The sequence below is a fragment of the Eumetopias jubatus genome, unplaced genomic scaffold, assembly GCF_037043125.1.
Source record: "Eumetopias jubatus isolate StellerSeaLion01/CBP00866 unplaced genomic scaffold, mEumJub1_p1.0 scaffold_4, whole genome shotgun sequence".
Taxonomy (NCBI): domain Eukaryota; kingdom Metazoa; phylum Chordata; class Mammalia; order Carnivora; family Otariidae; genus Eumetopias; species Eumetopias jubatus.
Window position 1 is genome coordinate 100,268,744 of NW_028274810.1, and position 22,696 is coordinate 100,291,439.

At 45.5% G+C, this 22,696-nt stretch overlaps 1 protein-coding gene across 2 annotated transcripts in view; it reads right to left on the reverse strand.

Moving 5' to 3' along the window:
• The window catches only part of SLC25A33 (solute carrier family 25 member 33), a 35,982-nt gene extending 14,994 nt beyond the window's left edge, over positions 1–20,988 (reverse strand). The window contains exons 1-2 of one of the 2 annotated variants that reach the window (XM_028108350.2): positions 20,782–20,988; positions 6,567–6,746 (exon numbers count right to left, since the gene is read on the reverse strand). In XM_028108350.2, the coding sequence (XP_027964151.1) occupies positions 6,567–6,746; positions 20,782–20,837 (236 nt within the window). In that variant the 5' untranslated portion in view covers positions 20,838–20,988. Of the gene's footprint in view, positions 1–6,566; positions 6,747–9,667; positions 13,177–20,781 lie in introns of those variants that run through there. The other variant, XM_028108351.2, reaches the window with a different exon arrangement.
• Between the last annotated feature and the right edge of the window lie 1,708 nt (positions 20,989–22,696).

The following is a 22,696-nucleotide window of genomic DNA, read 5'->3' on the forward strand; positions in this document are numbered from 1 at the left end:
TCTGTCTGTGGTCCCATTAATGTACAGGGTGCAGAGCCAGGCCCAGGAGGCGGTTAAACACAATTAAGGGACTCTGGCTCTAGGAAGCCCGAAGCCTCTCATCTATAATGCAGTAGGGAACTCATGTCCTCAAGTGACTCAGGCCTTTTCAGAACTGCAGAAAGATGGTCTCCATAGCTACGCATTATTAACAGTGGGCAAAAAGTCAAATCTGTTACATAATTCAAACTGCTACCCTATCTGGATGTTTACAAAACTCTTCTGGAACAATCAAGTTCCTACTATAAATGTAAATGGTACTCTTCGGCTTCATAATAAAGCATGTTAGTATCCAGACTAATTTTCCCACAGTCATTTCAACTTTGATTTAGAAAAGAAATGCAATAGGAAATTAGGGTCTTGTTTGGAGCATTTCATTCTCTTCACTAGCTTTAATCACAATACAAATACTGCAGACTAATCCAAGACAAAGATCTCATCTGAACATAAAAGTTTTTACAAGATAGAGACTAGCTCACTAATATGTTACTTTTCAGATTAAAAAAGTACTTGAAAAAACAAAAATAAAAATAATACCTTTTTACAAGATAGAGACTAGCTAATATGTTACTTTTCAGATTAAAAAAGTACTTGAAAAAAACAAAAATAAGATACCTGAGTACTTTACAGAATAGGAGCTCTGATAGAAAGAAAAAAAAAAAGATTAACGCTTAAGATTTTTTAAAGCAGACACCAGAGATAAACTGATACATTAATAATCTCTATGGCAAATCTAACAGCAAGAGCATCTTGCCTTTTTCTTTTTAAGTAACCATACTCAAAATGTAAAGATTACTGGTGCGCCAGTGGAGGATATTTTTTTTTTCCTAATAGGTTACCCTAACATGAGACACATGCAAACACTGATTTACATTTTGAAAAATAAGCTTCCTATAAAGAAATTCTGTTGCGTGGTAAGTCTTTTAAAGTCATTCTGCCTGAAAGAGCAAGACTAGATATAAGCTGCTTAGTTTTAAGTGAATAACCATTTTATTCACTTGGGTTTTTGGTAACCCAATGTCTTTTAAAACTGAACAGACAACCTTGATGGGCTTTGTGGTACAGGGAAAGGCCTGACTCTTGTCCTCCTTTTATCATTTACCAGATAAAAAGCCCTCTCTGTAGACCCCCACCACTGCCCTTAGCTCAGCCATGTTAATGGAAGAAGGAGAGAGCTATCTAATAATCTGCGTGCAGGAGGAGGGCTGCTTCAACCAGGGTGGGGGCAGAGAGAAAAGCAGTCACTGTCCATTACAGCACCTGAAAGCACGCTTCCCATGCTGGCGCACTCTCTTTATGTAAGTGCTGAGTAACACGCTGCTTTTAGAAGATTTTATTTATTTATTTGACAGAGAGAGAGAGACAGCGAGAGAGGGAACACAAGCAGGGGGAGTGGGAGAGGGAGAAGCAGGCTTCCTGCTGAGCAGGGAGCCCGATGTGGGGCTCGATCCCAGGACCCCGGGATCATGACCTGAGCCGAAGGCAGATGCTCAACGACTGAGCCACCCAGGCGCCCCAACATGCTGCTTTTAGAATGTAACAGGGAAAGACATATATTTCCCCTGAAGAGCAAGTGCACTTTCTTCAGATGAGAATTATGTAATAGGATATTCCCCTTTTTTTGCCTTGGCCACCAAGAAACGCAATTATAAATCTTATGTTTAAAAAGTGCAGAGGGTGCCTGGGTGGCTCAGTTGGTTAAGCAACTGCCTTTGGCTCAGGTCATGATTCCAGGGTCCTGGGATGGAGTCCCACATCGGGCTCCCGGCTCAGCGGGGAGCCTGCTTCTCCCTCTGACCCTCTCCCCTCTCATGCTGTTTCTCTCTCTCTCTCTCTCTCTCAAATAAATAAGAAAATCTTTAAAAGAAAAAATATAAATAAGTAAATAAAGAAATAAAAAGCGTCAAAAATGGGGCACCTGGGTGGCTCAGTCAGTTGGGCGTCTGCCTTTGGCTCAGGTCATGATCTCAGGGTTCTGGGGATCTAGTCCCACATTGGGCTCATTGCTCAGCAGGGAGCCTGCTTCTCCCTCTCCCTCTGCTACTCCCCCTGCTGTGCTCTCTCATGCTCTCTGTCAAATAAATAAATCTTTAAGAAAAAAAAGCACAGAAAATACATATTATGACAGCAGCTAGTATTTATTATTTACATGGTGCGGTGTGCATGCTGAATCCTTTATATTCAATATCTTACGACATGCCCAAATTCATTCATTCGTTCTACTGGTACTGAATGCTTATTACTACGTGACAGGCAGCATTCTATGTGCGTGGGGACACCTTGGGGACCAAGACAAATCAAAGTCCCCGTGTTTAAGGAACTTTCATTCTGGTGGGAGAAGAGAAAACAATATAATTATGTAAACTACACTGTACGTTGGTTGGAGGGTAAGTGCTGGAGATAAAAATAGAGCAGGAAGAAGGATGGGGAGTAAGGGGAGGGCTCAGTTTTAAATAGCATGGTCCCTGCAAGGCTTTCCTGCAAAGGTAACAACTGGGAGTCAGCCAGGCAGATGGCGTCCTAGTACAAAGGCCCTTCCTCAGCAAATGTTGCACTGTTCCCAGGTGCAAAGGCCGAGAAGGAACAGAAAGGAGGCCAGTGTAGCTGGCTATGGGAAGGGAAACATAAGGAGGTGAAGTCGGAGAAGTCAGGGAGGGGTGGCAGCCATGGAGAGCCTACTGAGTGGCAAGCACAACTCTGGCTTTTCCTTGGTGGGAGAGGGCAGCCCCTGGAGGGATCTGAGCAGATTTTCTGCTGAGGAGTGGGCAAGTGAGACAGGACGCCAGTCTAGCAACACGGGTGAGATGTGGTCGCCGCCATCAGGACAGCAGCAGAGAAAGGAGGCAGAAAGGAGGGCAGAGGGGTCGGGTTCTGTATAGATTTTTTTTTTTTTAAAGGTTTTATTTATTCATTTGACAGAGAGAGAGAGAGAGAGAGAGCATGAGCAGGGGGAGAGGCAGAGGGAGAGGGAGAGGAAGAAGCAGATTCCCCGCTGAGCAGGGAGTCTGATGTGGGGCTTGATTCCAGGACCCTGGGATCATGACCTGAGCCGAAGGCAGACGCTTAACCATCTGAGCCACCCAGGCGCCCTCTGTACAGATTCTGAAGACAGAGTTGGGGGATTTTCCTGTGGGGTTGCGAGAAATAAGAACTCAGGACGACTCTGGGGCTTCAGATCTGGAGTGGCAAGGATGGAGTCACCTTTAATGGACACGAAGACTTTGGGAGCGACAGGTTTGGGGAAGTTTCGTTTTGCACAAGTTACACTTTGGATGCCCAGTAGACATCCAAGCTGAGACGTCCAACAGGCAGCTGGACTAACGTGCGAGGCTCAGAGGACAAACGCTGTCAGCTTACAGGTGGTATTAAAGCCACAAGAGTGAAGGTGATCCTAGAAGGGGCGGCTGGAGCTAAGGCAGAGGGTCACCATGGGAGCCCTGGGGCCCTCCAACATCAAGAGGCTGTCACGGAGACTCAGCAAAGCAGAAGCAGCAGCTGGCGTGGTGGGAATGTGGTCCTGTCGGGCGCTGAGCCAGAACCACTGCTGTTTCCACGTGAAAGAAGAAGCAGAGGTTCGTGTTGGGCAGGGCTGGGGGCGGGTTGTTGCCGTCTACTCTTAGCTGCTTCAAATCTTTCTTAGAAATCTATTTTAAAGGCGCCTGGGTGGCTCAGTCGGTTAAGCATCTGCCTTTGGCTCAGGTCATGATCCTGGTAACCCCGGGATCGAGTCCCGCATCGGGCTCCCTGCTCAGCGGGGAGTCTGCTTCTCCCTCTGTCCTTCAACCTGCTCTCATGCTCTCTCTAATAAATCAACAAAATCTTTTAAAAAAAACTATTTTAAGGTGAATATACATTGAAATGATATTGAACAAGTCACTTAACCTCTAATTTGCATTTCCTCATCTATAAAATAAGGGTCTATAATTTCACACCTGAGTGCTAATCTCAGGGTTCTTGCGAAAAATCAATGAAGCAATACTATAGAAACGTGATCATTTTTTAACTCGAAAGCTAATGAAGATCAGTTGAGAATCTTAAAAATGTATATATACATCAAGCTAAGGAAATAAAACTTAATAGCTCTTGGGTGAAAAATGCCACTTTACACACATTCTTCTAGCAAAATATTATGACAAAAATTTTTCCATTATTCATATTTTGATGTGAATATAGAATAGGTGGGTTTTTTAAAATATTTTATTTATTTATTTGACAGAGAGAGACACAGCGAGAGAGGGAACACAAGCAGGGCGAGTGGGAGAGGGAGAGGCAGGCTTCCCGCCGAGCAGGGAGCCCGATGCGGGGCTCGATCCCAGGACCCTGGGACCATGACCTGAGCCGAAGGCAGATGCTTAAAAGACTGAGCCACCCAGGCGCCCCTAGAATAGGTGGTTTAAAAAGTACTCATGTGTCAGTAATGTCTCACAACTGTGTAGCTGTGGCTGCGTGAACCAATGACTCTGCTGTGGGTCCACAGGGACAAGGAATTGTCCTGTGTGTGGTGTGGTGTGGGCACTGTTCCTGTATTTTACAAGACAGAGAGGCTTTTTTCTCTTTGACTTACATTTTAATAAACAATTATCCTCAGTGGGGGAAAATACGTACATATACATAAAGAGAAAGAGAGAAGAGATTTACAGGAGACAGACAGAAATACTAGGGATACAGAACATGCATCTTAAAAACTTCAACTAGAGAAACATCCCCATTTACCTCTGTCTACCTTACAGGCTTGGCCCTGTTGACACCCACAATTTCTGGGTAACAGCTTCCAGTTAAGTAAATAGATAAATCCACTAGTCATGAGTTATTTGGCAAGCACGTTAAGAGGAAGTTCTTTTTGGATGTCAGTAAAGTTGGCAAATTACCTGTTTCATTATGTCCAAAACACTTTGTGTTCCTCAGAAGAAAGGTGTCACTTGAGACACTGCCACTGCCTAAACATGTAAAAAGGCAAACCAGGCTAGGGATGTTTCCACTGTCATGGCTTTTTAACGACGTGAGCTTGTCTGTCTCCCTACTGGGATCAAAGTGTACCTCCACATCTCTGTATTTCTCTTTCCTGGGCCTATCTCCAGGTAGGCTTTCTGCCTTTTGTGTCTCCAAGCCCCTTCTCGGTATCTCACTAAATTGTCTGATCGTCCCGGAGAGTCTTGGGTTTCCTTCCTTTTCCCCTAGCTGGGTTTCTGATTCTCTCACTTGGGACCTTGCCCTCAGCGGCTGGTCCACTGTCCAGTTTTGCTCAATAAACTCAGATGCACTCTCATACACACATCTGGCATGGAGGCCTGGGTGACTCATTGGTAGACTTTACAAACAAAACGTGCCTAAAAATAAATTAAGCACTTTCCAATTCATTCCACCTTATCTAAAATGTGACTGAATTCTGTCCAAAGTGCTAAGTGATATGGTTATTAAGACAGAACATCTCCATTTTATTGCATTTTTTTCTAACGTTTCCCAACTAAACATCTACATCGACAAAACAGCAATGTCTTTCTTGAACACACCCTTTCCTGGTGATAAGTTTCAGAGATCTGAGTGTCATGTTTAGCTAAATTCAACTACTATTTATTGAACACCCCTCTTATATTTATTTTTTTAAGATTTTTTATTATTTATTATTTTTTTAAGATTTTATTTATTTGTCAGAGAGAGAGAGCATGAGCAGGCTGGGGGTGGGGAGCAGAGGCAGAAGGAGAAGCAGGCTCCCCACTGAGCAGGGAGCCAGATGAGGGACTTGGTCCCAGGACGCTGGGATCATGACCTGAGCTGAAGGCAGATGCTTAGCCGAATGAGCCATCCAGGTGTCCCAAGATTTATTTTTAAGTAATCTCTGCACCTGACACGGGGCTTGAACTGACGACCCTGAGATCAAGAGTGGTGCGCTCCAAATGAGCCGGCCAGATACCCCTGTTGAACACCTCTCTTAAAGTAAACGGCCCCAAGCTAAACCGCAGGCATTGCCAAGCACTCTTCTGCATTTCTGATTCTGCCTTAAGCCAAATTCAGCCTGTGAACATTCAGCCACTTCATACGCAAATGAGACATTTTTAATGCAGTAAAAATAACACACTAAGCAGGGAGCCTCAGTATGAAACAAATATTTAAAAAACTATTTCACTAAATATATGTTGCAACTTTTCTAGAAACGTAAAATTATTTCCAAACAGCAAGTAAAAAACATCAGAATATTTTGTCTCTATATAATGTGCAGTCTTTAAATTTTTAATGTCACTCTACCAACCCAGATCTTGCCAGTCCTCAAAAGATTCTGGGCAAGAGCAACATTTTGATGCAACAATTTAAACATGGATTTTTGGCTTACTTTGTTAGTTTACTTTGTCGCTGGATGATGATCACACGCAGCCCTGCTGCCAAGGGAGGTCAGAGCTCAAAGGTATCAGTACGGAAACCTAAGTCTCAAGTTTGGACAGAGACTGCAAACAGAACACCCCATCTGATGGGCTTGACAGACCTTCTGTACTCAGTAAGAATCCGGGGTCCAGCACGGGGACTGAACTTACTTCAGAACCTGGAAGAGCCCAGGTGTCACAGATGTTGGTCTCACCATCCCAGCTCCACTAATGGTCCCCAGATGAACCTGAGGATAATAGACTGTCCGAAGAGCTAATCTTGAAGACTGCAACCGTGTCTTAATGACTTCTAGTGGACACGTAAAAATAGCACCAACCGTGCCCCCACACCTGTAAGAGAAGAAATCACAACAGGATCAGAAAAGCTATACTATTGGGCGCCTGGGTGGCTCAGTTGGTTGAGCGACTGCCTTCGGCTCAGGTCATGATCCTGGAGTCCCGGGATCGAGTCCCGCATCGGGCTCCCTGCTTGGCGGGGAGTCTGCTTCTCCCTCTGACCCTCTTCCCTCTCGTGCTTTCTATCTCTCATTCTCTCTCTCTCTGAAATAAATAAATAAAATTTAAAAAAAATTAAAAAAAGAAAAAAAAAGAAAAGCTATACTATTCCCTAGACTGATAAAGTATGAAATTTCATTTTTCTCTCTTAAGAAAAAAAGGCACCTGTTTATTTCATAATTAGAACATACTAGGAGGTAAAAAGAATTTGTTGAAGTCTCAGCAGCTAAAGAGAGAACCACTGTTAACGTGATGGCGTGCCCTTTAGGGTTTTTATCACTGGCTTTTTAACGTCCCCTCCCCAACTTCCCTGGATGCTGTGGTCATCTCTCTGTGGCCACATCTATACCTACCCACACCATCTGTGATGGTTACACACTAGTACTCTCTGCCAAGGTCTACCATTCTAACCCATTATTACTGTTAGCCATTTCCAACTCTGCTGCCATGCTGCAGTGAATATTCTATTTTTTTTTTTTTTTTAAGATTTTTATTTGTCAGAGAGACAGAGAGGCAGAGGGAGAAGCAGGCTCCCTGCTGAGCAAGGAGCCCGATGCGGGACTCATCCCAGGACCCTGGGATCATGATCTGCACCGAAGACAGCCGCTTCACTGACTGAGCCACCCAGGCACCCCTGCAGTGAATATTCTAGACAATGCATCTTTGCACAGTCAAAAATTATTCAGATAATGCCATTTTGAGAAATCAACATTCACTACAACACAGACTTCTATTAAAATACGATTAATTTGGACTCCACTGAAAATAAAGCTAAAGCTCCTTTTAACGATGAAGTCTTCAAGCATCCTTCAGTCTCCCTGATCAGGGTTCTCCTAACCACCCTTTACAATTTGTTCATGTCAAAATATTACCCAAATTAAAAATTTAAATATTTTTCCTCAAGACAACTTATTTATCCTAAAATACCCACTTTCATCTTTTTTTTTTTTTTTTTTCCAAGTAGACTCCAAGCCCAGCACGGAGCCCAACATGGGTCTTGAACTCATGACCCCGAGGTCAAAGCCTGAGTTGAGGGGCGCCTGGGTGGCATAGTCGGTTAAGCGTCCAACTCTTGGTTTCAGCTCGGGTCATGAGATCGAGCCCCACGTCCGGCTCCATGCTCAGTGTGGAGTCTGTCTGAGATTCCATCTCCCGTCCCCGTTACCTCCCCGCCCCAGGGGCTCTCACACGTACACGCTCTCTCTCAAATAAAAAAAAAAATTTTTTTTTAAAGATTTTACTTATTTGACAGAGAGAGAGAGACAGCGAGAGCAGGAACACAAGCAGGGGGAGTGGGAGAGGGAGAAGCAGGCTTCCCGCTGAGCAGGGAGCCCGATGTGGGGCTCGATCCCAGGACCCCAGGATCATGACCCGAGCTGAAGGCAGACGCTTAACGACTGAGCCACCCAGGCGCCCCTCAAATAAATAAATCTTAAAAAAAAAAAAAAAAAGACCTGAGCCGAGATCAAGATCAGATGCTCAACCGACTGAAACACCCAGGGACCCCACATCTTTTCTTCTTTTTTTTTTTAGCTTTTATTTATTTATTTGAGAGACAAAATGAGATAGAATGAGCCTGAGAGGGGGGAGGGTCAGAGGGAGAAGCAGACTCCCCGCTGAGCAGGGAGCCCGATGTGGGACTCGATCCGGGGACTCCAGGATCATGACCTGAGCCGAAGGCAGTCGCTTAACCAACTGAGCCACCCAGGCGCCCCCATCTTTTCTTAATAATATCCATGAACTGCATGTTTGATGGCCTAGTTATAATTAACGATGTCAGGTACCATCTAAAACCATCCCACCACCGCCAATAAATGTTTTACTCTTTGGAAAACACTGATGATCAGGACCCGTGTCTTACTCACCTTTATATCCCCGACATCAGGACTTGCAAGTGCATAAACAGTATTTGCTAAGCCAAGGAATTATTAAATTGAGATTTCAAGGACAATGTCTTTCAAGGGATCTAAATGTTTGAAAATAGCATATACTCTCGGGGCGCCTGGGTGGCTCAGTCGTTTAAGCATCTGCCTTCAGCTCAGGTCATGATCCCACGGTCCTGGGATCGAGCCCCGCATCAGGATCCCTGCTCAGGGGGAAGCCTGCTTCTCCCTCTGCCACTCCCCCGACTTGTGCTCTCTGTCAAATGAATAAATACAATCTTTAAAAAAAAAAAAGAAAGAAAGAAAATAGCACATACTCTCTACCTTCTGTCACAGGCTCCATTACCCGGGAGCTCCATGTAGGGAGGGGCTGTGTATTCACATACTCTTGCACTGAGGATAGCACCTGGCAAACAGGTGGCTCAATAAAAATGATAAGCACCAGCACCTGTGATTGGGAAACAGTAACAACAGCAAAGGACAGGTGCTGGCAGACAGAGAGTACTTAAGTTAGCTTCCCTACGCCACCAGATGTAAATGTTGGAAATGTGGAAGTGAATCTAGCACCCAGCACAGACCCTGAAAGAATGAAGTAAAACTCCACGCAGTATTTTAGAATCAGGAGCCCGAAGTTCCACAGAGCAAGTAAAATGATGATAACTAAGAGCTGGAAGCTATCAGTTTAAATAATAGCATTACTGCCAATGACTATTCTATGACAGGCATTCAATCCTCCAACAATCCTATGAGGTAGGAGCTATTATTTACCCTCAATTTACCATGAGGAGTATGAATGTCAGAAAAAGAGAATGAAATGTACAGACTGGGGGAGGGTGGAGAGGAAAATAGTAATTTTTGACTGTTTAGGCAAACCTGCTTTAGAATCATGATGATCGGGCGCCTGGGTGGCTCAGTTCGTTAAGCAACTGCCTTCGGCTCAGGTCATGATCCTGGAGTCCCGGGATCGAGTCCCACATCGGGCTCCCTGCTCAGCAGGGAGTCTGCTTCTCCCTCTGACCCTCCTCCCTCTCATGCTCTCGGTCTCATTCTCTCTCTCGCAAATAAATTAAAAAAAAAAAAGTAGAATCATGATGATAATACACCATAAATTGAACTGTTTACATACAACAGTGTTTTCTGAACTCTGGGCCAAAGCCCATCAACCACAAAAGCAATTTAGGGGATCACAAACAGAATGGGAAGGGAGAAGGGCAGGAAGGACTTGATGTGTATCAGACAAGTACCATTCAACCCTCAAGGATTTTGCCACTGGTATTGTCTTTACTTTTTAGATGGGGAACCCTGGTCTCAATGAGGTCATACACTTTCTCAAAGTCACAAAGTGACGAAGTGGCTAAACTGAGACCCAAATCCAATGTTCTTCCCACTATACTCTTGGGAAGGCTGATGGAAAGATAGTTTCGTTAGATAATTTAGACTATTTACATTCACACTCTTACTTGGCCAATAGCTGATTTGACAATAAGGCCTTTAAAACTCTGTTTGGGGCGCCTGGGTGGCTCAGTTGGTTAAGCATCTGTGGTTAAGCGTCTGCCTTCGGCTCAGGTCGTGATTCGGAGGTCCTGGGATGGAGCAGAGTGGGGCTCCCTGTTCAGCGGGGAGTCTGCTTCTCCCCCTCCCTCTGCCTCTCCCTAGCTCATGTGCACTTTTGCTCTCTCTTTCTCAAACAAATAAAATCTAAACCAATCAATCAATCTCTGTGTTCTTCTGCACCAAGGAAACTTTATGAGCCTAACTAAATACTGGTCTGTATAATTTGCTAAGCACTAGAAAATGTCTAAAGAAAATGGGATATCGTGGGGAGTCTTAAAAAAAAAAAGTAAGAACTTAACTCATGTCCATTCACACGAAATTACCCTTACCTATCAGAAAAATAACCATGTGCTTAAAAGGTTTAATATTTTAACACATTGGAAAACTCACATACTACAGAGTAAGATAAAAAAAATACTGAAATTTATTTATGTTCAATAACACGATTCCACAGTGCTGAAAAAGAACAGAACTTCTGGGTAGTCTTTCATAAGAAAGTCAACAAGTTCAAACACCATATAGGTCAACCACCTTTGCTTTGGCCCCATGTCAGTTACGTTCCTCACTCTGGTCAACCACCAACCAAATCCACGCCACTGATCAAAGAAAGACCCACTGGACGGTATGCTTGCCCCACAAAGCAAGTGCCCTACTGATGGCAAGTCGGTGAGCTCTTTGAGGCTGGCAGACCACAGTCACAACCACACACCCTCTTGTATGTTATACCCTGGGCCCAAGGCAGGAGGGGGGGGGCGGTGGTGGTAAAAAGGCCTCGACTGACCTTCTAGACCACTCACCAGGGGACAAACTAAGGCACTCTCAGGCACCTCTTCTACAAGATGGAGTGATGCTGCCTCAGTGTTACAACAAATGACAAAACGGGGAAAACACTGCCAACCGTAACCAGTGGTAAGAAGCAACTCTTCAGTAGGCGAGCCCCTCCCTCCCTACTAGAAACCTTAGATGAGAAACAAGCATAGATTTTCAGTCATTTTAAATCATTTTTTAATTCATTAATACTTTAAGTTACTAAGCTATGTTGGATACATTGTCACTAAAATACTCCTGATTAGAAGGAAAGAAGTTCTGATACTAAACTGAAATTTCCAAACAAAATTCTTCCCGAAATTTAAAACATTTCATAGCAGAATTTTTATTTACTTATTTGTCAGAGAGAGAGAGAGAGAGAGAGCACACGAGCGAGTGAGTGCACAAGCAGGGGGAGCGGCAGACAGAGGGCGCAGGCTCCCTGCAGAGCAAGGAGCCTGATGCGGGACTCAATCCCAGGACCCCGGGATCACGACCAGAGCCAAAGGCAAACGCTTAACTGACTGAGCCACCCAGGCGCCCCATAGCAGAATTTTTAAAGTATCTTTCAGCTCAACTTTTTTCTTTCTTCATGAACGAGCACATATAAGACACTCATCAATCTGGGAGTATTAATAGAAATATGGACTTCTCTGAATTGGCTTTCCAAGTTTTTCTAAAAATATTTAATCATGTTGAGTCCTAAGCACTTGTGATTACAACAAATTACATTATTTGTTGAAAAAAGTTCCTGTTAATTCTCAATTTTTCGATACAAAGACGTCCTTCAGTATTAGCTTGGCTCCTAACCGTGGTCACTCAGCTCAGATAAAGCCCTGTCCACCGTGACTCTGGGCAGAAGTTATCAACAGAGCTTTTGAGTCTCAATTCAAAAGAAGACATCAGCTCTGTCCACCAGGCCTCCTCGAACTCTGCTATTCAGCTGTCCTCTACTGAATTCCCCCGTTCTTAGCAATGACACCATGGACAGGTATCTGGTAACTTCCAGGTCTTCAAATTCAGGCCCGTCTAAAACTTCAATCTCAAATCTCATTCAAAACTTCCCTCCAGCACTGCCAGCTAGAAGTACGGCTTGAGGGTACTTGGGTCTGCTCTTTTTCTTCCCTTCTTTTAAGGGTTCTCTGGGCATGAGGACAGAGAGGAGTGAAGTGGTCTTATTTAACTGGTTTCTGTCTTGCTGTGGGTCAACCTGGCTGATTGTTATATTAACGGCCTCGGGAAAGGTTATGATTTCAGTGTAGATGGTGCGCAAGCCTCCGCGGGGTGGTGTTCAATCTCACGGGGCACTCCCATCCTGGTCCCACCAGCAGTCCATCCCCCAATTTCCTTTCAGCCTCACTTGGCTGGGAACCCTGCAGACAGCACTAGGTGCCTTTCCTTCCTCTGGTCCCCATGCTCCTTGACACCAAGCCAATGGGCCCAACCAGAGTATTCTTCCATGTCCGTCAGGGGGCAGCAAAATCGGCCTTTGGTGGGAAGTCCCCCCCCCCAATGTCTGTCCTAAGCACACCACCCCGGTTTCTTCCCATCCAGCTGGCATGGGCTAATGCAGCAGGCTCCCAGAGGCAGGAAGCACTGGTCAGAGCCAGGTACCAGTCTTTCATCCAATAGGGACTGAGAACAGGGTATGGGATAGTGAGAGCAAAACCCTCTCTCCATGTGCCACAGTGCTGACAACTATAACCTATCTGCTCTGTATATACAGTCTGGGGTGAGGCGGTCAAGGGCAGTCAGGCAGATCCTGCTGTCTCAGTCTTACGGTAGACTCCGCTTGGTTCAGCTGAGGGCCATAGCGGCCAATGCACGGCCAACAGGAAAAGTCCCATCCAACATCCAATTACATGGTGACAGTGTTGGCATGTTGTCGGGAAAGCAAGTCTGATTGGATGCCAATATTTCAGACCACTAATCTCCAAAGTGGGGGACATACTCTTAAGTGTGCACAATGGAATACTGGCATGGAGGGGGAAAATTACAGAAAAAAAAATAAAATTTCACTTATTTATAATCTCTACCATTAAATTTCTGTTTTGTGTATATGCTTTACAATATATATAAAATTAATAGGATAACATAAAATATATATGCAGATATGCATGAACACTTTAATCATAGGACTGTGTGATCAAAGGCTGCAGAGCACTATTCTAGACCAGTGGTTCTCAACTGTGGCAGTTATGCCCCTGCCCCAATGACATTTGGTAATGTCTGGAGACATTTTTGGTTATTGCTATTGGGGGAGGAGGTACTAGCATGTAGTGGGCAGAGACCAGGGTTGGCGTTAAACATCCTACACGGGATGCACAGGAAACCACACAGCAATACCCTGCCCCTCCCCAAACAATTATCTGGCCAAGGTTGAGAACCTCTGTTCTAGATCAATAAAACAATCTATTTGAAGGCAGTACAAGCAATGTGGAGGGCACTCCGGGTTGCCTCCCCAGCACCCATTCCCCTCTTCCTCTGTCTTAACAAGACCCCAAATTTCTTAAGCCATATAGTTTGGATAATATTGAACCCATTTCTATGTCTCACTTAATCAACATAATACCATCTATGTTGCCATGTCATCTGTTCAGAGATGGGCACATGATTCAGCCCAAAATAAACAGCATAATCTCCTCGGAGCAGTGACCAGTTTAGAGATGGGTGCATGTCCAAGTTGGTCCAATCAGATTAAGCTTAAGACTTTTCAATGGTGGAGAAACACCAGGAGCTGCTGGAAGCCAGTCCGTGTCCATGCAGGGACCAGTCCTGGAATCACACAGATATTTCTGGAACACAGCAACCAACGAGGGGTACCACAGTGACATTGCTGAGCCATTTATATAAGCCCTCACCAAAGCTTGTTCTCTCTTTAGAATTTAGGTATATGTGCCAATAATCAAGCCATTTGGAAGTGAGTTTTTATTACTTACAAATGAAAGCCTCCCCTAAATGAGCCTACTCAATAAAAAAAAATTTACACCCTCGTTTTCCAAGAAAGCACTTAACAGAATTTTACTATTATCAATAATCTTCCAACAAGTAGTTAACACTCATGTAGCTAGTAGGCTATGTTTCCAGCAGCTATGAGGAAAGTCCCTGGATGTTAATATAATTTTGCTCCTGAGGTAATGCTCTCTAACCACTGATGCCGAAGTTCAGAGAGAACGCTCTGTGGGATATTCCACTCACTGAAGCCATGGAAGTGAACAGAATGGCAGAAAAACCATGAACAGCAAGCCATTAAATGACATGTCTGGGAGCAGTCCTAAGAGTTGCTCTCTGAAATCTATTTGCCCAATTTTCTAAAAAATCTATTGCCTGGATTTTTCTGTGCCTTTCCCCAGTCTTACTACTTATTCCTGAATGCCCTCCCCCCACTTTCTCTCATTCTTTCTGCCCAGAATTGAAGTCATGTGCTCAGTACATAAACATGGATTTAACCTTTTCTTTTCACCCACGTAAGCCTTCCCCAATGGGTTAGGCTCCTCTCTTCCAGTTTATAGAACAAAGCTAGACTATCACTACTACAATACATACACTGGGTTTCTTCTTTTATCTTCATGTGACCAGAGACACAAAAAATTTTAATTATACACACAAATTTTTGCCTTTTAACTCTGAGCGTGAAGTAACAAGGACCCCTTTCAAAAACTAGATGTTTTCGGGCGCCTGGGTGGCTCAGTTGGTTAGGCGACTGCCTTCGGCTCGGGCCATGGTCCTGGAGTCCCGGGATCGAGTCCTGCAGCGGGCTCCCTGCTCGGCGGGGAGTCTGCTTCTCCCTCTGACCCTCCCCCCTCTCATGCTCTCTCTCATTCCCTCTGTCAAATAAATAAATAAATAAATAAATCATAAAAAAACACCAAAACTAGATGTTTTCAACAAGAACCTGTTTCCTGTATATACACTCACTCATCTTAGGCACTAAAGCCAAGACCGATATGCTCTTTATTTTAATTGCTACCCAACTGGCGGTCAACTGTTTCCCAGATTCACAGCTTATACATAACTACATGGATTCCACCAACAAATGAACCTGTGAGACAACCTGTGATCCCAATCTATGGAGTCTTCAAGGAATTCCCCTGTTCACCTGCTAACTCTACACAGTCACTACTTGAAAACACTAGCGCTTCTTTGTAACTTTGTTACAGAATGTCTTATTTGAATACCTGGCACAGGGCTTGGAAGATTTTGATTATGCAAATTCTGTATTTACTCAGTCAAAGCAAAATGCCTAGTTTCTATGCAGCTAATTACCTTTTAGATGCTATTTCCTATATTCTACCTCATTTAGAAAGAAAATTTAAATAGCACCCTATGAATGAATAAAAAAACCCAACCCTATAGTACTTTCCGAACCTGAAGAGAATCATTATTTTTCACAAATACACAAATCCAAAATAATGTTACCTTACGCCAATATAGGTTCAGCAAATCTTACATACAGAACCATGTTCACAATTCATAAATAATCAAAGTACCACTTCTCTTTGAGACAATTTAACTGGCCACATTAATCTAAACCCCCAGATAAGACACACACTACCTTTTATTCATTTAATCATTAAACAAGTACTGTTTAAGCATCTGTAACAAGTGTGACACTGTACTCAGATGTACAAGTGATGAAAAAGACATGGCAGCTATTCTCACGAAGCTTACTGCTAGCAGGAATCTCTCATACAAACACCACACAGCATTTAAAAATGTTTGTCACATACAGGGAGCCTGGGTGGCTCAGTCGTTAAGCGTCTGCCTTCGGCTCAGGTCATGATCCCGGGTCCTGGGATCGAGCCCCACATCGGGCTCCCCCCATCGGGCTCCCCCCATCGGGCTCCCCGCTCAGCCTGCTTCTCCCTCCCCACTCCCCCTGCTTGTGTTCCCTTTCTCGCTGTGTCTCTGTCAGATAAATATGACCTTGTCCAAAAAAAAAATGTTGTCACATATATAAAATACACCGATGAAATAAGTCAACTTATGTTCTCGATATACATAAACCCTATATAAAATATTACGTGCACACTATTCTTGTCTTACCAACATTTCTTTAATCATTTAAGTCTTGCATCTTCTCTGCATTGCTCCCCTGGCAAATACATGAACATGTGCCTAACACTCCCGAAGTAACCATTAGCTGAGACAGATTATATTCGTAGGAACAAGCACAGTGTAGAAGTATATATACCAGGTGACAGCTGTCCATAATCGGGGGCGGGGACGAAACACCGAATCTTGAAACTATCTTGGATTATGTATTTTAAAACCTTAAAGACATACCATGTTCCCACTAAAATACATTTTTTTTTAAAGATTTTATTTATTTATTTCAGAGAGAGAGAGAATGAGAGACAGAGAGCACGAGAGGGAAGAGGGCCAGAGGGAGAAGCAGACTCCCTGCTGAGCAGGAAGCCCGATGTGGGACTCGATCCCGGGACTCCAGGATCATGACCTGAGCCGAAGGCAGTCGCTTAACCAACTGAGCCACCCAGGCGCCCCAAAAATACATTTTAAAAGCTACGTGAGTATATCTGATGACAAAAGTAAAAAATCACGGCAGAGAGGGCGCCTGGGTGGCTCGGATGGTTGGGCGTCTGCCTTCGGCTCAGGTCATGATCCCAGGGTCCTGGGATCAAGTCCCGCATCGGGCTCCCTGCTCCTTGGGAGCCTGCTTCTCTCTCTCTCTCTCTCTCTCTCTCTCTCCCCTCTATCTCTCATGAATAAATAAATAAAATCTTAAAAAAAAAAAATCACGGCAGAGAAATAGCACTAAAGCATATAATCTGGGCTGTCCACCTCTAACTCCAGAGCCAGCTTAGCCCAGCTAGTTCAGGTGCTGAGCGTGTCTTCTAAGCTGTCACCCAGCTCTCACTGCTTGTTCAGCAGGTGAAGGGTGTCGCTAACACTGTATGGACTAGTGGAGCGCAGAGACATTCCAGAAGGAAAGGTTAAAGGATTTTTCTTAACAGCCCTAAGGTCCTAGTCCCAGAAGGGTCACTTCAGAGGATTTCTTTTTAGATTTTTTTTTTAAAGATTTTATTTATTTATTCATGAGAGGGGGAGGGAGAGGGAGAGGGAGAGGGAGAGAGAGAGAGAGAGAAGCAGAGGGAGAAACAGGCTCCCAAGGAGCAGGGAGCCCGATGCGGGACTCGATCCCAGGACCCTGGGATCATGACCTGAGCCGAAGGCAGACGCTTAACCATCTGAGCCACCCAGGTGCCCTTCAGAGGATTTCTGTGCCTCTCTTACTGAGAGAGTCTAAACAGTAGAAAAGGAACCATAGGTTTCATTATGTAGTAACAACATCTGTTTGAATGTTTTTTATTTTGGCAACAACACTATCCAGATTTTGGGACAGGAGGGAAGAAAGTAGAAAAGAGCAGAATCCCTAAAGATACTAAAAGTCAACATCAAGTGAATGGCATTCGCTCATGCAGAAGTAACACACCATAAGAACTGGTTACGAAAGTGCTGGGAGGTAACAGAAGCCTTAAAAATGTGTTTTGACTCAGCAACTGTATCATTACTGGTTTATCCTAAGGAAGTAATCAGAGAACTACACAGGTACACATAAAGATATCCAGTTATTTAAGTGGGCAAAAAAATCAGAAATGAGATTAAATAGAAATTATGTCATCAGAATAAATTAGGTAGCCCTATCATAAAATTACTGTAACATCCTCACTCTACATTCCAGTCACTGGGCTTGGAAACTGTATTTGCCTTCTTCATTGCAACCACTGAACAGTAAGGACTGATGAAAAGTATACTGAGAAAATTCACTACCATGTTGCCATTAATGTATTACTAAGAAGAAAGCAATTTAAAGAATAGGAGCCTATTTTAAAGTAGCTATGGAACTACATTTAGTACACATACACATAACCTTTTCTAAAGTGCCTTTTTTAGGTGTTGGTTTGTGGGTGGTTTTTCCTCCAGTTCTCTTCTTCAAGGGTAACTGTTAAAAAGATGACTATTAGAGGGGCACCTGGGTGGCTCAGTCGTTAAGCATCTGACTTCAGCTCAGGTCATGATCCCAGGCTCCTGGGATCGAGCCCCGCATCGCGCTCCCTGCTCTGCGGGAAGCCTGCTTCTCCCTCTCCCACCCACTCCCCCTGTTTGTGTTCCCCTCTCGCACGGTCTCTCTCTCTGTCCAAAAGAAAAAAAAAAGATGACTATTAGAGATTAAAGGAGTATTTTTGCCTTTGCAAAGAGACCAAGAAACTGTCTTAAAAAAAAAATCAAAAATTAAAACACTATGAGTTGTTTGGGGTGTAGTTTTTATTTCCCAGGCTCCAAAATTAATTTTCAACGATTCTTAAACCTCTTATATCTGATAAAAGTCATTATTCAGTATCATTAATTGGTGACAGCATTAAGCTTGTTTGATGTTAGTTTCCAATGGCTATTCAACAAACAGGAGAAAAGTGACAAATTTACAAACAAAGGGCTCTGACTTCTGGAAAGATGCCAGCTTAACAACAGTGGAAACTAGTTACTTAGAGCAGAACAGTGTGTCTGCCATCGGACCGGGTGGGACCACTGGGTTTACTGATTTTAACTATATGATATACTAAGCACTCAATACTTAGCTCCTTTTAATGTTCTTCCCTAAAAGAAATGTAAGTAATATTATTTTAGGCTAGTGGGAATGAATCAAAATCCAATTAGCTACTCTGAAAGCATCCTGTTCGAAGATTTCTTTCCGGAATTATCTGCAAGTAATCCTGAGCTTCGGACAAAGAAGGAACCTGTTAAATACAATGGCTTCAGGCACCTCCCTAATAAACCCTCTACATTCTAATCAGTCCTTGCGACTTGTGCGGGCTACTGCAGTTTTCCTCCAACACAAGTTAAGAGGCTGCTGCTTGGTAGGAGAATTAGCAGCCAGAGGGCACTGTGAAGGGCGGGTAGGGAGATTCATCAAAACAGGGCAATGGATTATGCAGCAAGCCTCACAGAGGCTGCTCCGGAGCAAGTAACTCTTCCTAGTCTGGAAGACAAAGAAATTTTTTAAAAGCCCACCTCACTAACAACATGCAATCAAAATCATGAAGTATAAAATCATCTTTAAGTTACCCTTCTTGGCTTGAGAAATTACTTTAACATGGCCAACTTGTTTAAAATTCCCCAGAATGACCAATTAATATACTGTATTAATCTAGGAATGCTACCCCCTCCCCTGTGACTTTCAGGAAACACTGGGAGATAAAGTGAATGGATGAAGGGGGAATGACAGGGAAGAGATGAATGAGAAATTCTCCCTATGTATGAAGAACTAAAATTTTTTGGTTGGAGAAACAGAGTGGGTGGTCAAGGACAGTAAGAAGTACAAACACTTTCAGCATAGTTATTTTGCAGGTGAGCTCTGAACCATTACTCGTTTGAAGTAAGAAACATACCTCAGTCCAAGCTGCAACTAATACTCAAGTCAAGATGATTAACCAGAGTAAATTCTATTTTATGCAGAATGTCCTATACTTAAAAATTGCTGTGCCAAGCTTGTGAGGTCCTCAAATAAGACAAAATATCTGGAAGACTCCAAAAGGAACCAAAGCCACTGGCTGTATTAAAAAGAAAGGAAAATTACTAATACTCATTTTCACTATTTTCTGAAGAAACAAAAAATTAGCTCCCTTCCTAAACCCCCTACCACCCAACCTCCCTAAAAATGCGTGGCCGCCACTGAAAAGTATCAGGTGCATGATGATCAAAACAATGCAGCTCTCAAAAACAGGGCAGATCTTACAGTGGATGCGTCCAGCAGCAGATGAGAAGCATTTCTTTTTTTTAAGATTTTATTTTATTTATTTATCTGACAGAGACAGAGAGAGAGAGGTAGGGAGAGAGCGAGCGCGCAGAAGCAAGGAGGCAGAGGGAGAGGGAGAAGCAGGTTCCCCGCTGAGCAGAGAGCCCTATGTGGGGCTGGATCTTAGGACTCTGGGACCATGACCTGAGCCGAAGGCAGACGCTTAACCGACTGAGCCACCGAGGCGCCCCGAGCAGCATTTCAACACAACTTCCTGACCTCATTCCCCACCCCCACCCCCACCCCCGGCCCCCAGGTGCCCTCCCACAGGTTGCTTGCTGGCCAGCATCACGGTTCGCCAGCACTTTCCAGGCCCCCGCCGACGTCCAACACCTGCAGCTCTCTAGACTGCCTGCACTCGCCGCCGCGCTGGGGAAGTCCCGGGCCCCCCGAGCATCCACGAGACTCCCAGGGCCTTCGGAAAGAGGCCCTGGAGCACAACACAGGCAGAAGGACAGCGAGTGCAGCACGACAGAGCAGCCAGCTGGGAGGATGTGGGGCGGACCGAGCCACAGTGGCCAGGCAGGACCGCCGCCGTGTGACACTCGTCACACCAGCCTCTAATTGTTCAAAAGGAGAAAAAACAGAAGACGCCACGAGAGGGGAATGGGCGTGGGAGCCCGGCGAGCTCCGGGTAAAACCACCCTCGGGGTCTGCGGCCCCGGGCCTCCCCACACCGCCGGGACTTCCTCCTCCGGGAGTCAGCGCTCCGGCCCGGGGGAGGGCGGGTAACCGGCCGGGGCGCCCGAGGGCGCGGGGTGGGGCAGCGGGGTCGGGGGGGGGGGACGGGGGGTCCGGCCGGGACGCTCACCCGCCGGCGAAGAGGTGAAGCAGCGTGTTCTCCTTCTGCTGAGTGCCCGTCGCCATGGCCGCGCCGGCTCCGCGGCCCGCAGCCGCCGGGTGCCGCGCGCACGAGGTCGCTCGAAGGATGCGCGAGAAGGCCCGCTCGGCTCGCCCGGCTGCCCTCACGCGGCTGCCGGCTCCGCCTCCATGCGCGCGCGCCCCGACACCCCGCGCCCTCGCACTGCGCCCTCCCCGCCGTGGCCGCCGGCGCCTCACCGGTCTCTGCCGCGCGAGCCCAGCACCAGCCGGAGCCCGGCGCGCAGCCGTCACGTGGCGGGGGCCGGGCCGTGTCGTCACGCGGCTGCGCGAGTCCCGGGCGGCACGCGGCGGGGGTGTGGGCCCGGATCTCGCGCGCCCATTGGCCGGCGTTGGACGTGGGCGGGGCGACTGCGCAGTCTGGGCGGGCGTCTGCTCGGAGCGCCGGGCTGGGCGGGGCCTGCCTGGGCCAAAGCGCCGGGAGTGAGATCCGGCCGAAGCTGCCTGGTCCCGGTTCCGATGCGGAGAAAACCCGGCTTACCAAAACGTAGGGAGACCCAGGGCCTGGACTTGCCTCCCATTTTCTAGCCTATTTTTGGTTCAGTTTAGTTTTTGTGATACGATGTACAAAAAGGTGTCGAAATTACATACCACATCTCGCAGCTCCGTATTCAACATCCAGCTTAGGGAAAACACATGATCAGAACAGCCTAGACCTCGCCCCCAGTGTACCCCTAGGATAATGTTGTGTATTTTTTTATTCTTCTATGATTCTGCAAAAACGTGTTTGGTCTATCCTTTCGGATCATCTGCTGCCCAGACTTCTGAGTTCCAAGCTTCTATAGTCAAGCTGCTTCTCTACTATGTCCTTGGGTCACTGTCAAACTCAGCCTGGCATCTTACCTCCAGGTCTGACAGGCAGGCCTTCCCTGGCCACCCTGTAGCACACTATCACATGATTCCATTTAATTTCCTCACGTAGGCTCCTGCGGTTACTTTGTTGATTTATTCCTTTAAGCTGACCTTTTACCCCCGGAGTGTAAGCTTCAGAAGAGCGGGGATCTTTGTTTCTTTTATTTCTCGTTGTTCCTGGCAAGGTACCTGCCACTAGTAATGCCCGAGAAAGTAATGAATAAATGTCCCGAACTAAACTCATCTTACATTCTTCCCCTACCCCACACCTGTCCCACCTGTTGTATTTCCTGTCCTGGTGGTGACACCACCATCTGCACAGCCACTAACACCAGACACTTTCCTGTTACCGTGGACTCCGCCCCCACCCCCTTTTTCTCAGCAGCCCATCACTCACCTGGCACTTCCATTTCCTGAAATTCTCCCAAAGCCATCTCCTTCTCTGTGTTCCTGCCCTTACTGCTGCTGGAAGTTTTCATGGCCTCTCACCTACTTTGTAGCAAAAAAATCTGCCTGCTCTCACAGGCCACCCCTTAGTCTGTCATCCCCCACTCCCATGCCCCTCCAGAGGCACCAGATACAGAATATACCAGCCCTGTGTTTTCAATCTCCAGAGCTGCTAAAAGCAGTACCTTGACCAGACCAAGTTGCTGGATGTCCAGTGTGTAAACACAAAGAGCTTAAGCAGAAGGGAAATTGTGTGCAAACACAAGAGCTAGGTATTTGATTGCTGGGACTCTTCAAAAACAGCTCTTAGGAGCAGTCATCCAAAACACAAACGCAGTGAATACTCCATATTAAAACCATTACTCCCAGGCTTAGAAAGGGGGAAAGGCACACTAGTGCTCCATGATAGGGGAAAAAAGAGAAAAGAAAGGGAAGAAGACAAACAGGAGGGGGAAAAAAAGTGAGTTTCTTTGTGTTTGCTAGAACTCCCAAGTCCCTTGTTTTAGCTGCTGGTGCAGTCAGCATTGGTCTTTTTTTTTTTTTTTTTA